Here is a 15110-nt window from a genome sequence, read left to right as displayed (position 1 = left end):
GGGAGATAGAAATGTTCCTGTTGTTTTTACTATAACTTTAACTGGAACTAGAGGCTCTGAGGTGGTAGTGGTGGCCAACATGGCAAAATGTCAAGTCATGTTTTGTTTTTTTAAAGAACTTTTCTGCACAAAATTTAATCCCTTTGATGAAACTGCCTGCTTGTGTCAGATAAAACTGATATTTAGCAGCTCACCTTTACATTGCTTACCCCATTCCCTCTTGAATTAAACTGCTTGTTAATGTGCCACAGCATAATCTGCAGATGAGTGTTTTTATTTAACAGAGCAGGTATTTCAGTTCTGTGTTGTGCTCCATCGTCTGATTCTGTTGTTGCAGGAGAATTTGAGGAGGAGTCCAAGCAGCCGGCGCTGTCTGAGCAGCAGAAGCACCAGCTGAAACACAGGGAGCTTTTCCTGTCTCGACAGTTTGAGTCTCTACCTGCCACTCATATAAGGTATGTGTTCATGTGGAGTCAGCAGTTTAACACTGACGGGAAACACATTCTCACCAGAAATACACACATCCAATCCAACTCCTCACTGAAGACGGTTGGTTCTGTTAACTGGTAAATGTTCAAGTTTGCTGGGTTGTCATTTTTCATTCAGGCACACAAATAATCTGGATTAACACCACTGATCTTAAAATCATCAGCAGACTATAGTTATATAAAGCTGTTGTTCTCTTTTTTTTTTTTGCTTTTTTGCTTTTTTCACATTTAAATGTTTTAGATGATTAAATTAATTTTCAATATTTACACAGGTTATAAAGATAACTTGTGTAAACACAGAAAGCAGTTTGAAAATTATTTCATAAAAGGAAAAAAAAATGTGTGCAAACCAACCTGGACCTCTGGGAAAAACTAATTCACCCCTAAACCTGATAACTAGTTGTGTTGCCCTTAGCAGCACAAATCCAGAGTTTGTGATAACTGGTACTGAGTCTGCAACATCGCCACTGAGGAGCTCTGGTCCATGGAGGGGTTTAAGTCTGAACGACATGCTAAAATCACACTACAGCATCTGAAGTGGTATAAAGTCTAAACTTTGACTAGGCCAAACGCACATTTCTGTTTCCTTGTCTTGTCAGTAAGAGCTGGCTTTGGCACTGTCCTTTGGATTCTTCCATTGCTGTAGTGTGATTTTTTTTTATTTAAGAAAAAGTGTAATCACATTTTGATCATGGATTATAAATAAAAGAACTTAAGTCCTGCTTTAAAACACTGAACAGATGTTATAATTGTGTTTGAGGTTCAGAGAATCAGACTCTTAGCTTTACCTGTTCTCTTTTTTTTTTTCAGTTTATTCCTTTCTTAAAGTGACAAATGGCCAGAAGCTTTTTTAAAATGATGGGGATTTTATTTTTCTGAAGCTGTATTTTAGTTTCTTCCATGGTGGATGTTTTGACTGCTGCTCCTCTGTCTGCAGGGGAAAATGTAACGTCACCCTCCTCAATGAAACGGACGTCCTGGCTGGTTACCTGGAGAAGGAAGTAAGGCTGAGCTTGGTGATTTCTCAGGGCCACCGTGTTCCTGCTGCTCATTTTCTGAAAAAAAAATTGAGATTAAGGTCAGTTGGTAAGTGCAGCTTTAACCCTTCAACATTTCCTGTCCAGGACTGTTTCTTCTACTCGCTGGTGTTTGACCCTGTCCAGAAGACGCTGCTGGCAGATCAGGGGGAGATCCGGGTGGGCTCTAAATACCAGGCAGAGATTCCTGACAAACTCACTGAAGGTTTGTTTCCTTTAACACTGTGAAAGACAGATGTTTTTATTTTCCTGTGACATCAGATTAAAGTTTTTCTTGTTGTAAATCTGTTAGGATTATTAAAATTTGTTCTGTTTTCAAAATGCCAGAATAATGAGACACAATGTTTTTACTTTGGTTTAAATTCAGAAGTTTACATCTATTTCTTAGCAGTTGGTAGCATTCCTCAAGCTTTTTCAGTAGTTAACTGGAGTTCTGGCCCATTACCCGTACTTGTAGAACTGGGTCAGGTTGGTAGGCCTCCTCACTCACACACACCTTTCAGATCTACTTGGGTTCTCTGGGACAGATGTCCTGTGATGGACACTCTCAAACACTGACTTTCCTGTCCTTAAGCCACTCGTAGCTGATTTGGTGTCTTGATTAGCATTGAACTTTTTGTCCATCTGTGTCTCAGATGAAGTTGACACCCGTGTCCAGGAGAAGATGGAAACTAAAGTTTGGGACCCCAGCAACCAGCTGAAGGACGCCCAGATCGACCAGTTCCTTGTTGTTGCAAGGTAACACTTCCCCACCATCTGCCACCCTGCAGATAGAACCTGTTGCCATGGCAACTTCCAAGCAAACTTCCATCAATTGGAGTCAGAGTTTAGCCTGTAGCATTAGCTGTCAGTGTAAAGCAGTGCAGATCAGACTGCTATGTCCCAATGAACATGTAGAGAGAATGGCATCTGTCATATCAGAACTTGTATTTAACCAACGGGCGAAAAGGGCACTGCTGCTTGATTTATCATCTCTATGCTTCTCTTATTTGGTTTGTTTACATCTAGAGAAACTGTTTGATTCTGGGGAATCCCTTACAGGTGTCAATTATAGTACATCAGCCAAATGCTCCCTCTAGTGGCTGTTTGATGAAGTGTACGCAGAGGAACACCAGAAGCAGTAGAGCAGTATGTCAGGGTGTGATGGGTGTGTGTGTGTGTGTGTGTGTGTGTGTGTGTGTGTGGGTGTGTGTGTGTTTCAGAGCTGTGGGGACGTTCGCCCGGGCCTTGGACTGCAGCAGCTCCATCCGTCAGCCCAGCCTCCACATGAGTGCAGCTGCAGCTTCCAGAGACATCACACTGGTTAGAGCCAAACCTGCACACACACATTCTTTGCAAACCCTGCAGTCCAACCTGCACATAGACTGTTTCCCTGTGGAACATGAGGTTTCAACAGAGATTACTGGAACTAAGTCTTATGTTCCAGTAATCCAGTAATGCATGTAAAAGAAAGTTTATTTCCAGCCTACTTCACTTTTTCCATATTGTCACCTTCATAAAATAATGGCCAAAGTAAAAACAAATTAAAAATCAGCACCTCTTTTCTTCTCAAAGATGTTTTAGGGGCAAAAAATCGCTTTTTAGCAAAAAATTACTTGGGCCATTTTTTTAATAAGCTGACAATATTACACACAGTACCCCTTAATGCCAACGGGAAAAGTTATTCAAAGTAAATTATTATAACAAATAAAAACTTAAAAGATCCCATGTACAGAAGTATGTCCAACCTCTCCTGTGGCAGCCGTGTCTGTTGGAAGTTAGGCCCATTTCTCTTAGCATTTGTCCAGCTCCACCAGGCTGGTGGAATGTCGGTACTTGCCCTTCTTCAGAAGCTTCAGTCAGATTCAGATCTGGCTCTGGCTCAGCTGCAGTTGGTGTCCTGGATGGATGGTTGTCCTGCATCCATCCATGCTTCAGAGACAGGAAGCATCCATCCTGTCTCTGAGGTCTACAGGCAGCTGCTTTGATTTCCTTCTTGACTTATGCTCCAACACACACTCAGCTGTGGAACTTTAATATAGTCAGCTGCGTGAATTTCCTGTCCGACTGCCAGAGTCTAGCACAGGCAGAATCCAGTTAAGCTGCAGAAACATGTAAAGGATGATCAGAGGACATGGGAGGCACCTGAGCTCAGCTTGGAGCTTCATGGAAAAGGTTGTGAATACTTTTTAACATGTGATTTTTTTGATTTTTATTCACTTTTTAAAAATCTAAAATCCTAAAATCTCCACATCCTGAAGGACTTCTCCATGGCAAAATCCACTCGTGTGTGTGTGTGTGTGCGCGCGTGAGCAACGGGTGTGTGTGTGTGCGCGGGTACAGCTTAGTGCAACAGAAAGCTGTAGTAATGACGTCCTAATGTTCTCTGTCGTGTTAGTTCCATGCCATGGACACATTGCAGAAGAACAACTATGACCTGGCCAGGGCCATGTCCACGCTGGTCCCTCAGGGGGGCCCAGTGCTCTGCCGGGACGAGATGGAGGAGTGGAGTGCCTCGGAGGCCATGTTGTTTGAGGAGGCTCTGGAGAAATATGGCAAAGACTTCAACGACATCCGTCAGGACTTTGTGAGCTCTCCTGTCTGATTGCAGTGTGATTTGCAGAAATCTACTGAGGTAACTAACGATTTATTGTTTCCTGATCACCAGCTGCCATGGAAATCTCTGGCCAGTGTAGTCCAGTTTTACTACATGTGGAAGACTACCGACCGCTACATCCAGCAGGTCTGTTTTCAGCTAGTCACACAACAGAAAGACACCTGAAACACGAGTTCATCCTTCATGTGGATGTTTACCAACCATGAATGTTTTCCTCAGAAACGACTAAAGGCAGCAGAGGCAGACAGCAAGCTCAAACAGGTCTACATCCCCACCTAGTGAGTATCAGCTGCTACACACAGCATCTGCTTCCAGCTTCAACCTTCTCGCAATAACTCCCTGCTGTTCTGTGTGCTCCAGTACCAAACCCAACCCCAATCAGATCATGATGCCAGGCAGCAAGCCCGGCCTGAACGGAGCCACAGGCTTCCAGAAGGGACTGAGCTGTGAGAGCTGCCACAGTAAGAGGACACACACACACACACACACCTCCCACCCTGATCCTCCAAGACGCTCTGACACATTTAGTCACGCTACAACCACAAACTGCATTGGATTTTCTGTAGCAGAGCAGCTCAAATTCAGTAGTGAATTACTGAAGTGGAACTGAATGGACGTCTATTTACACACCACCATTCATGGACAGGGTCATCTAACGGGCTTTACAGGACATCAAAGGAAACGCACAAAGAAAATGGCAAAATTTAGACCTATTGCAAAAACAAAGCAATTGTTTGTTTCAAACATTTCATTAGTATGATTGTTTGATTAAAAACTGCTGTAAACAAGAATGTCTTCAGTCCTGATTTAAAGGAGTCAACAGTTTCTGAACATTTCAGGTTTTCAGGGAGTTTGTTCTGCATCAGAGGAGCAGAAAAACTTAGGATGAATTCTCACCAGCCTGGTAATTTAACTCCAGTCTATCTGCCTTGAAATCTGCTTCGTTTTCAGAGGTGTGAATACGTAACCAAACTGATGCAAACCAAAGTGTCTGTGTCTTCTTCAGAGGTTTTCATGTTGTTTTCTTTTGTGATTGTTGGTGTAGCACCACCACAGGTAAGGAGGGGAACAGGTTGTCCAAAGGATTTGGTTGGTTTGACTCAGTGCAGTGTGAAAGTTTTCTACAGCAGCTAAAAATGGAACAAATGTTGTCAGCATGGGTCACCTTTCCTGCCACTCGGAGTCCACTCAGTGCTTCGTGGACAAGCAGCAGAATTTTAGGATCTATTCTTTGGCAAACAGAAAGTTGGTGCAGTGATCTGAGAGCTGGTTCTGGAATGATCCAGTTTCCTGGTGTTGGTCAGCAGCATTTTAGATGAGCTGCAGAAACCAGTGAAGACACTGTTGCAGAAATCGAACCTACTGAATGTAAAAATCTGCAGCAGGTTTACAGTATCCTGATTGGACAGGAAGCTGTCTGATATTTCCTTTTTGTAGACGATGAGCTTGTGGTTGTAATGGGACAAAATGTGAAAAGTTCCATTGCATCGAAAGCATTTTTTATTAGAGACGCACCAATAAAATATTCTCAGCTAATCAGCCATTTGAAAGAAGGTTTGTTTCAGTTTATTTTTACATGTTTGACTAGGGTAGTCAACCTTTTGCTTTTGTCAGTTTCAGTTTCTTTATTATTTATTTTCCATTGGCTGTTCTACTCCTAATTGCACTGACTGAACAATTTCAGTTGGGTTGTTTTTACATGTTTAATTAAGCTTGTGAAGCTATTGGTGTATTTCAGGCTGCTGTACTTGTGCAGAGTTATTACATAAATTTGTACATCAGTACATTTATGTCTGTGTTTTAAAAACATTTTAAGTCAGTTCAGCTGTTTTTCTGTATCGGCTGATACTAAATCTCAGATGTCGGTATTGAAAGTGAAAAAAGTGAATCAGGTCATCCCTGTTTTTTACTAAGCAGTGTGATACAAAAGCTGCTACAAAGTTTCTGCTTCACTGCTCTCTAATCATCTTCTGGCTGAAGTATTTCCCTCTAACCTGGAGCTCCTGTCTCACCAGCGGCCCAGTCTCCTCAGTGGTACGCCTGGGGCCCCCCAAACATGCAGTGCAGACTATGTGCTTCTTGTTGGATCTACTGGAAGAAGTATGGCGGTCTGAAGACCCCCACTCAGCTGGAGGGAGCATCTAGAGCCGGCTCTGTAAGGGAATCACATTGCTTGTTAAACCTCCTCAGGAAGTGTTCTGCATCTTCATCTTCTTTGCACTTTGTGAGCAGGAGTCGGGCTCTCGCAGTCACATGACCCGCCAGGAGGTCCAGGGTATGTCGCCGTTCACTCGCAACGAGGGCCGAGCCAAGCTGCTGGCCAAGAACCGGCAGACCTTCATCCTGCAGACCACCAAGCTGACCCGCATTTCACGGCGGGTGTGTGAGGACATCCTGCAGCCCCGCCGCGCCGCGCGCAGACCCTACGCCTCCATCAACGCCAACGCCGTCAAGGCTGAGTGTATGAATACACACCTCAGCAGGGTTCACACTGACAAATGTGTGTTTCTGACATTGGTCTGAATGTTTGTTTCCTCAGGTATGATCAGGCTGCCTAAAGCCACTAAGTCTCCGTTAAAGAGCAAGGTGATACCTCGACAGTCTCTGGCCACTATAGTGAAGGATTTAGGTGAGTCATGGCACCAGGACATAAAATATCATTTTGCTTTTGCATAAAACGTAGTTCTTTATGTTTCCAGCTGGGTTTGGAGTTCGTGCCACATAGAACTCTGGAATCAGTTCAGCCTGAACAGACCCATATTTAAACCAGTTACATTTTTTAGATTACCTTTCTGTTTGCTAAAAACACAGTGATCGTTCCAGTGATTAACATTATAATCTGTATGGGAGAGGATCAGGGCCACTGGGGAAAACAAATCTTGATTAAACTTTAATCTCAGAATTCTGACTGTTTTTTTTTCTCAGAATCATAATTATATACATTTACAGACTATCGTGTAAATTTTGCCTTAAATCTCAAATTTGGGACAGTGTGGATAAAGTCCTCTTTTATACATTTATTTGATGTCTTTTAATAAATATTTTTCTTGCATCTCTGTGGTCTAGCAGGAAAGTGTGGGATTGGCCTGTGTTGACCCCTGCTGTGGCCCCTGCTGTTCCCTGGATGTGTGCGGCTGATCTTGTTCTTGTTGTCTCTGCAGCCATCTCAGCTCCTCTGAAGCTGAAAGCCTCCAGAGGTCCTCCAACACCCATCAACAGGAACCAGGCCAGTCAGCCTCGAGTGGCCCAAAGCCTGCTGGGAAAGAGAGGCTTTGAATCAGTCAGTGTTTCTCACGGTGCTGTTAGCATGACGGATACATGTTCAGTGTTAGTCTGCTTAACTCTTTCTTCTTATGCTGGGTGACAGGCGACAGGGGTGCCCTACCCAGCCAATGGGAGGCCGTACACATCAGGCATGAGAACCACGTCCCAGTCGGTCATCAAGCGGCAGAAGGTCAGCCAGGGAGAAGCTCCCAATCCTGTGGTGTTTGTGGCCACCAAGGACACCAGGTAAACGTCACAGCTGATTGGTGTCAGAACCACAGGTCAGCCTTTTACTGACCGCCTGGTAAAGAAAAGTGGGATATTTAACTTGAGTTCATTTATTCACTGGAGGAAAATCTCATGGTAAGAAAAAAAACGGTTTGATTCCAGTGTCTCATAACTTCTTGATAGTAATCTATGATTTTCCAATTTTCTAAGGTGAAAAACAACTGGCTACAAAGCTTAACAGCCAGTTGTTTCCCTAAATTTCTAAAATCTCTAAATTTATTACCTATGTTTCCATCCAACTGTCATGCGAAATTTGAACAAACTTTTAAAATGCTGATCAGACATGTTTCCATCTAATTTGGAACGTATCAAAGCTCACTTTCATCAGATGTTGACGCTAAGCATGGCTGTAAAAAACAGGAAGTAGAAGTTGCTAACTAGCATGAACCACACATCTCAGGACAAATTGAGAGAGTCCTCTGCTCATTTCTGGAGGTTTGGACTTAGAAATTTTTCAGGTCAGCCAGGGAGATGTTAACCAGTTCACTAAGATTACCTGGGAAATGTTTCCATCTCCTCTCCAAAACCACCGCAAGCAAATGTAAGAACATTTTACGAAATTGAGGAGGTTATTTAGAATTTTGCTGTTTCCATTAACCTTTCCTAATGCAATACCTCACGATGTGCATAAGAATTGCTTTGGAAGTGCAGCTATTTCAGAGGACTTCATCATCGACAGTGTGGGATTATGCATCTGCGTTGTTGTAAGGTTTTCACCCATTTTGTGTGCTAAGTAATCTGGTCACCATGGTAGCTTGAATTATAGAGATAATGAAAGTTTCATCAGTATTACACCAATAATTAGAGGTTGGCCACTATATGCTGCTTTTTGTGTGAGGAGCTGAATGTTTTCCTGGTGAGAGATCAGACTCCTGTTGGTAACCTGCTGCTTCTCTGGTTCCACCAGGGCTCTGAGGAAACACCTGACCCAGTCAGAGATGCGCCGGGCGGCAAGGAAACCTCACTTGCTGGTCCGGATCAAGCTGCCGCCCCCGCCCCGCACCCTGGCCATGCCGCTGCTCCCCTCCAGCACCAGCGAGCCCATCGTCCTGGAAGACTGAAGCCTGGTGGGGGGTGTTTTAATGGGACATGGGGGTTGGGGAGGTAACCGCTGAGGGTTTGTGCTCTGGCTCTGACTTCCAGGCAGCACACATTGCCATAAAGTACTCTGATCTTTCCTGTTTTCTTTAGTTTTTGTTTCCTTGTTTTTCTCCCTAAACATGTCTTGTTCAGCACACACACACACACACACACACACGCAAGAAGCACCCCCAAACACACACAGATGACAGAATATTTTTTCTTATTTAAAATAAAAAGCAGCTCCACATTTCCATGCTCTCACTCCCAGGATTTATAATTTTTATCTTAAATCCTGGATTATTAAACAGCCCGTTTTATTACGTTTTACAAATGTATAATTTAAATTCTGATATTTCTCACCTCAAAACAGTGATAATGATGAAGCACATTTTGAGTTTCTTCTGCATCTGGTATGTTTTTGTAAATAGATTTCTCTCCATGTCAGCCTGCTGCTGAGCGCAGCGGACAGCTGTTCAGTCCAAGCGATCTGTCGTCGTTTCAGTTTGATCCGACGTTCGGCTTCCCATCAAAGGAACGGTCTGAGCTGGGCTCGTTGGTAACCGCGTCACCTGCCGCATTGCTAGTTTAGCTTTTAGGTTGTCGACTTCAGGTGGACAAGAGATCCAAAAAGAGCATCACCGTTAACCCCTCACATAACATCAGATTGAATAATGCTGATTTTTTATGCAACCTGTCATCTTCTAAAAAGATTAAGCAGCAATAAAAAAAAAAATTATTTTATTTTTTTTATTTTTAGAATGTTGATCAGGAAGTTCTTCATGTGGCTTTAAGTCTCTTCTGAACAGAAGCCAAGTTTCTGATTGGGATTCGGGTGTTTCGGTGACCACCACCTCTACGTTTTTATCTCCCCAGTTTGTCTTATTCAAAGGGCGAACGCTGAAAGGAAGTTGTTCGTTGTTGTTTGAGTATTATTGAAATATTCACGGTATCTGGGTATTTCACCGGTTTTACACGTTTGGTCCCAATGTGGACTAAGTTTTATTCAAAAACTAAAAAAAGTCTAGAGTGTAGCTTGTACAAAGCCATGTAAATTAAAAAAGATTGGCTCCTTTTATAAAAGAAAAAAAAGTGGAAAGTAACTGCTTCTCCATAATGGTGGAGATTGCTCTAACATGCACAAACATGTCCACAAACAAGTTGGGGAGGGGCGACTTTCAGAAGGAACAGGGGCTGATTTTTGTAAAAGGAGAGACTAACATGCCACAATAAAAACTTTTCTCAAGTGTTTTTTTTTTTTTATTCCGTCTGTATCCTTAAATGTATCTTGTTAAGAAAAATAAAGATTTTCTTTTTCTTTGTGTTCAGACCTGCTTTAATCACAGCTGGTTTTCTCTTCATCTGGTAGCCATACATTTTTACCACTGTGTCAAGCTTAACTGTTGCTTTGTAATTTTTTACTGCAGCATTGAAAAACTCCCCCGCAGAGGTTTGTGATGCTGCATGTTATATTACTGATCCAGTACCTAGTAAAACACAGGGCCAGGATCACAGATACGATTTATTATATAAGTTTGATATATCATCAAACTTCTCACCTTAAGTGTTGGTGTGTTTTTTCCTTTCAGTCATTTTGTTAATACCTGGAGCAAAATTTGGACGAAGTGTCTACAAATGAACGACGGACGCAATAGAAAAACAAATCGATGTGCTTTTTTTTTCTGAACAAAGTGAAAGAAATTATGATGCGAGAGCAAATCAAAAATAAAATGCTTTTTGAGATTCAATACAAAATAACATTTCAAGGGGGAATCTGAAACATATAGTATTGATCTTATTGATCTGATACAGACTTGTTATCAGTTTATCCTTAAATCCGTCCACCAGTACTCCCCAGAGAAAACCTCACTAGCTATTTTGTGTTGGTGGGTAGAATATCGGCCATGTTCTGTTAGACAGTTCTGATGAAGGATTCTCTTTAGACAGAAACTACTCTCCTATATGCACAGTAGGATATTGATTATCTATGACATTCCCATAGATAATCAACAGCTACTCCCTGATTAATCTCCTTCCACACTTGTCTCTACCTACTCCAACTCTCATTAACTCTGCCCGGTCTAGATCAGGGGTTTGCAATCTTTACAATCCGAAGAGCCATTTTTTTTTTGTCTTGGCTAGTGCTGAAATAAAATTGAGTTGCACAAAACATACACAATCCTTCAAAGTCGGAGAGCTCAGTTACCTACAAGTTTTCCAGTCAGCTCACCTGCTTCCCATGTCACAGTGGGTTGAATGCTTCAATCACTTCATCTGCGTTCTCAAACATCAACATCTCTGCAGACCCCACACATCCTGGACAAAAACATTTCAGACTTTTACCTGAAGCGCTATTTACAAAACCAGAGACAGTTTCTTTCCCCAGGTGGTCTCTGATCAACACTAAACAGTCAGATTAATACCATGCATAATTAATTAATGCATATCTGCATGAATTCAAAGTATGGCTAATAGCGTAACGGATGTTATTTTCAAATGGTACTTTTAGTCTGACAAGTCTCATCATAAAGCATATTTCAGTTTTCTGAATATGACTAAGTCCTGATTGATATAGTAAAGCAGCTGCAATATGTATAAATAAGCAGGATGAAAGAATGATGATCTCAGCTTTGAGTCAAACTGCTTCACTGCAGTGAAAGTAGCAGGTCATCTTGTGAGGATGTCTGCCGGACTCCATCTGGAGTTTTTTCCAAAGGACATCTCACAGGAGGGAGGTCCAGGAATGTCCTAGAAGTCATGGGAAGGACTGTGTCCCTTCTCGCCAGGAGACATTGTGGTAGGAGTTATGACCAGCATGTTGGAGAGACAGCTGTCTGGGTTTCTGAGCTTTCTCTTTTTGTTTTGTAGTTTCACCAGGTTACTCAAATCCACTTTACAACTATCAGGATTTTAAAAACATACTTTCCTTAAATTTTTTTTTCAGAGTTCACCTAATCGGATTGATACAAGATAGAATTAATCAGGAGTGACTCATTTAAATAATTTAGACTTAATCTTAGACTTATGTTAATGATCCTCAAAAACATGACAGTGAAACTGGCAATGAATGTCATCGCTGGGCCTCCGGAGCATACACAAAAACACAAGTGTGTCTATAGTTACATATTACATAAATATACAAATAATATATTGCTATGTAACTTAGCTTTTTCAGATGTCTTTAGGGAAAAATAAGTTTTTAAGTTCACATTCATAAACTACTTTAAGAAAACTGAAATAGAAAAGCTGAATAAGAAAATAGACTTGTTTTCTTTTTTCATGTGGACTTCTTTGTGTCTTTAATAAAGCTGATGATAATTATGATGATGCTGAAACACCACCAGAAAAGGTTCTTGGTGGAAACTTTTTCTGATCGCAATGGTCCGTCAGGATGACACTGTTGGGACGTGATTGGCTGCTGGACTTCTGCACACCTGATGTTCATTTAGCATGAATGCAGGAGGTGAGCACTTATTTAAAAGACAAACTCAGGCTGGGAGTTGAAGTCATCCCTGTTTTCTTTCCTCCAGATGTTGCCCTGTACCACTGCCACCACTCACAAGTAGCTTTTGCAGTCATGTTTGAGGTAAGACTGGGCCTTGATCAGCTGATGGTGTTGGAAACTTGAGATTTAGCTTTAGACTTTATCTTCATAATTTGTCTGTGTTTGTGGAACACAGAAGGATTTTCCACAACTTTCCCTATACTCCTGGACCAGAATAGCAATTGCTAAACTATTTAATATCAGATGTTTGCACAAGTATTTGGCTTCATCAATTTACTGCTGTTTGGGTGACTTCTTTAGTGCACATGAAGCTGAAGGGTTTCTGCCTAACCTTCAGTTGGTGGCTGGAATTGGGTTGCCATACCCTGATCGTACAAATCAAGTGTCAGTTGTTTCCAAGCAGGTGCTTGGAAACAACTGACACTTGCATGAACTCAGAAAATGATGACCAAGGTGACGCTGCATAGTTAGTCAGTCCTGAGAAGCCAGTACCCTGCATGGCCTGTTAGCAGGCTCGTGCAGACCTTTGACATGCTGAGGTGTCAAAGTTCATTTGAATCAGCTGTGTTTGAGCAGAGACTTAATTAAACCAGTAGGACTCTGGCCCTAGAGGACTGGAGCTGGACACCCAGGACTTGACTGAGTACTGTTGTCTCTGGGAAGGCTGCATTTTGACTTTTGGGCTGGTGATTCTTGGCCTGTATAGTTGAACTTGAATACATTTTGTCAAGCAGACATGCATCATTTTCAAGTCTAAGACCTTCCAAAGTGTGGATGGGTGTTGTAATGTTTTACTGTCTCCTATCTATTCTAGAATAGCAGCAATGACCTGTTCCTGCCATCCTCTCAAGATAAAGACCTGGTAGACAACCTGCTGTACAGTGACGACTCAGAGGTTGCTCGTGCTGGCTTCTCCCAGACCAAAGCCCTGTTCCCCCTGGTGGAGCCCCCTTCTTCTCCCCTTGTCCCCTGGGTCTGCTCCACTCGCTATAAGACGGCCCTGTGCACCAGCTATGCAGCCAGTGGTTTCTGTAAATATGCTGAACGCTGCCAGTTTGCTCACGGCCTCCGTGAGCTCCATGTGCCTTGCCGCCACCCCAAGTACAAGACTGAGCTTTGTCGCAACTACCACACCACAGGCTACTGCTTCTATGGAGGTCGCTGCCTGTTTGTCCACAGCCCCACAGAGATGCGGCAGATCCAACGCCACCGTAGGAACATTCCCTGTCGCAAGTTCCTTGCCAATGGGGTCTGTCCCTTTGGCAAGCGCTGTAACTTCCTGCATGTTGAGGATGGGGTGTTGGCGGGTGGGTCTCCAGCTGCTGCTTTGGACCCCAACTCACCTGCCCCTACCGACCAGATTCAACCCCAGCATAAGGCATGGAGGCCTCAGGGTGCGCTTTGCCACACCTTCAGCTCTTTTGGTTTCTGCCTCTACGGTACAAGCTGCTGCTTTCAGCATGGACTCCCCAGCAAAATCAAGACTGCTGACCTCAGCCAAGGACAGTTCCTGTCTCTCCAGCCAACCCCAGGCACTGCAGGTTTACCTTCAATCTCATCCAATGGGTCAACCTCTTCCTCCACATCAACCTCCCCTCTTCCTGCCCCATCCCCAGAGGTCATGGTCCACAATGCCTTCACTTTCTCCAGCCATCACCTGAATGACCTCCTGCTGCCCCTGGCTATCCATCTGCAGCAGCTAGAGAGCACCAAGGCCCAGGAGGTCTGGGACAGCAGGGCACTTTGAGTTGATGTAGTTCAAATTAGAATTTACATGAGCACTGGGAACATTTTTATTTTCTTTAGTTTTTAATTCCCTTTAAAGGAGGCTGTCTGTACATGTACTTTTTTGTTTTAAACACAAGTTGTTTGACTTGATGACCAGCAGGTCAAAGAGCTGGAACTGTTCAGTGTCTCTGAACAGGAAGTCCTCCAGCTTTGAGGGTAATTTAACTTTTTAACTGTGTTACTCGAACCATGAGCTGCATAAATGAACTGTTGTAAATAAAACAAATTTTAACAATCACTTCAGCGCTTTGTGGCTTATGCTCTAAGTTTTGGTGCTGTGTAATGGTTTGGAAGTCCAGTCTGTGTGGAAAATTAGCAACTTTTGCTACAGTCTACAAAGCAGAAGCTTGTCTGTGCTGTAGTAGAGCTCCTTTGGACTTCTTGGCAGGTCTGGTTTCATAAAATGAAGCTGAAATGGTCTACTTAAAAGTTGGGTTTAAAAAAACATTAAAGTAAACTGGGATCTTTTCCACAGGACTGTCCTGAACTCAAAAAATCTTAACTATTTTATAAGCGCACATGCCCTTAAACTAATTTACCCTTCCAGTTCAAGCATTGCATCTTTGGAGTCTTCCTGTCTCCAAAGATGCAATGCTTTGGAGAAAGCATTGCATTTGGAGGCATGTGGCAGAAACTAAAGGTTGTTGCATGCAGAACAAAACGGATACAGCTCCATAACAGTCGCTATGCTTTTGGAACTGTAGGGGGAGCTGGACTGGGCTTAATGGCAATGAACCAGAGAGATGTACGCATGGTAGGAAATTGTTCTGAGTTACAGAAATGAAATGAAAATGGATTCCCGGATTCAATGTACAAGGTTTACCGTCATGGTTCGGGGAATTAAAGTGTTTCATGGATTTGAGAAACTGTACGTTACACGTTAAACTTCAAGGTGAAATCTCACCCACGCTTTGGACCAGAAGGTGGCTGTAATTCACTGTTGAGGCGGGAAAAGGGGGGGAGGACTACTTTGGATAAACAATCATCCAGAGAATGAAACTGTTTTTGAAAATATTTTGGATTCTTCCAAATGAAATGCCAGATTTTGCAGCTCTAGAACTTTG

The 15110-nt window shown here is 42.8% G+C and overlaps 2 protein-coding genes across 2 annotated transcripts in view; both read left to right on the top strand.

Moving 5' to 3' along the window:
- The window catches only part of mta2 (metastasis associated 1 family, member 2), a 31338-nt gene extending 21257 nt beyond the window's left edge, over window positions 1–10081 (top strand). Inside the window, exons 4-18 of the mRNA XM_032583222.1 lie at window positions 338–455; window positions 1426–1489; window positions 1613–1730; window positions 2161–2263; window positions 2728–2827; window positions 3903–4091; window positions 4173–4247; window positions 4341–4399; window positions 4482–4582; window positions 6137–6276; window positions 6354–6582; window positions 6661–6750; window positions 7283–7401; window positions 7489–7631; window positions 8581–10081. Of these exons, the coding sequence (XP_032439113.1) occupies window positions 338–455; window positions 1426–1489; window positions 1613–1730; window positions 2161–2263; window positions 2728–2827; window positions 3903–4091; window positions 4173–4247; window positions 4341–4399; window positions 4482–4582; window positions 6137–6276; window positions 6354–6582; window positions 6661–6750; window positions 7283–7401; window positions 7489–7631; window positions 8581–8734 (1802 nt within the window). The 3' untranslated portion in view covers window positions 8735–10081. The remainder of the gene's footprint in view (window positions 1–337; window positions 456–1425; window positions 1490–1612; window positions 1731–2160; window positions 2264–2727; window positions 2828–3902; window positions 4092–4172; window positions 4248–4340; window positions 4400–4481; window positions 4583–6136; window positions 6277–6353; window positions 6583–6660; window positions 6751–7282; window positions 7402–7488; window positions 7632–8580) is intronic.
- A 2180-nt stretch (window positions 10082–12261) lies between these two features.
- cth1 (cysteine three histidine 1) lies at window positions 12262–14208 on the top strand. Its single transcript, XM_032583249.1, has 2 exons — window positions 12262–12339; window positions 13073–14208. The coding sequence occupies exons 1-2, from the start codon at window positions 12331–12333 to the stop codon at window positions 14003–14005; spliced, it is 942 nt and encodes a 313-aa protein (XP_032439140.1). The 5' UTR covers window positions 12262–12330; the 3' UTR covers window positions 14006–14208.
- The last annotated feature ends 902 nt before the right edge of the window (window positions 14209–15110 follow it).

This window comes from Xiphophorus hellerii, chromosome 14 (assembly GCF_003331165.1).
Source record: "Xiphophorus hellerii strain 12219 chromosome 14, Xiphophorus_hellerii-4.1, whole genome shotgun sequence".
NCBI lineage: Eukaryota > Metazoa > Chordata > Actinopteri > Cyprinodontiformes > Poeciliidae > Xiphophorus > Xiphophorus hellerii.
This window is presented reverse-complemented; position numbering and strand designations above follow the sequence as displayed.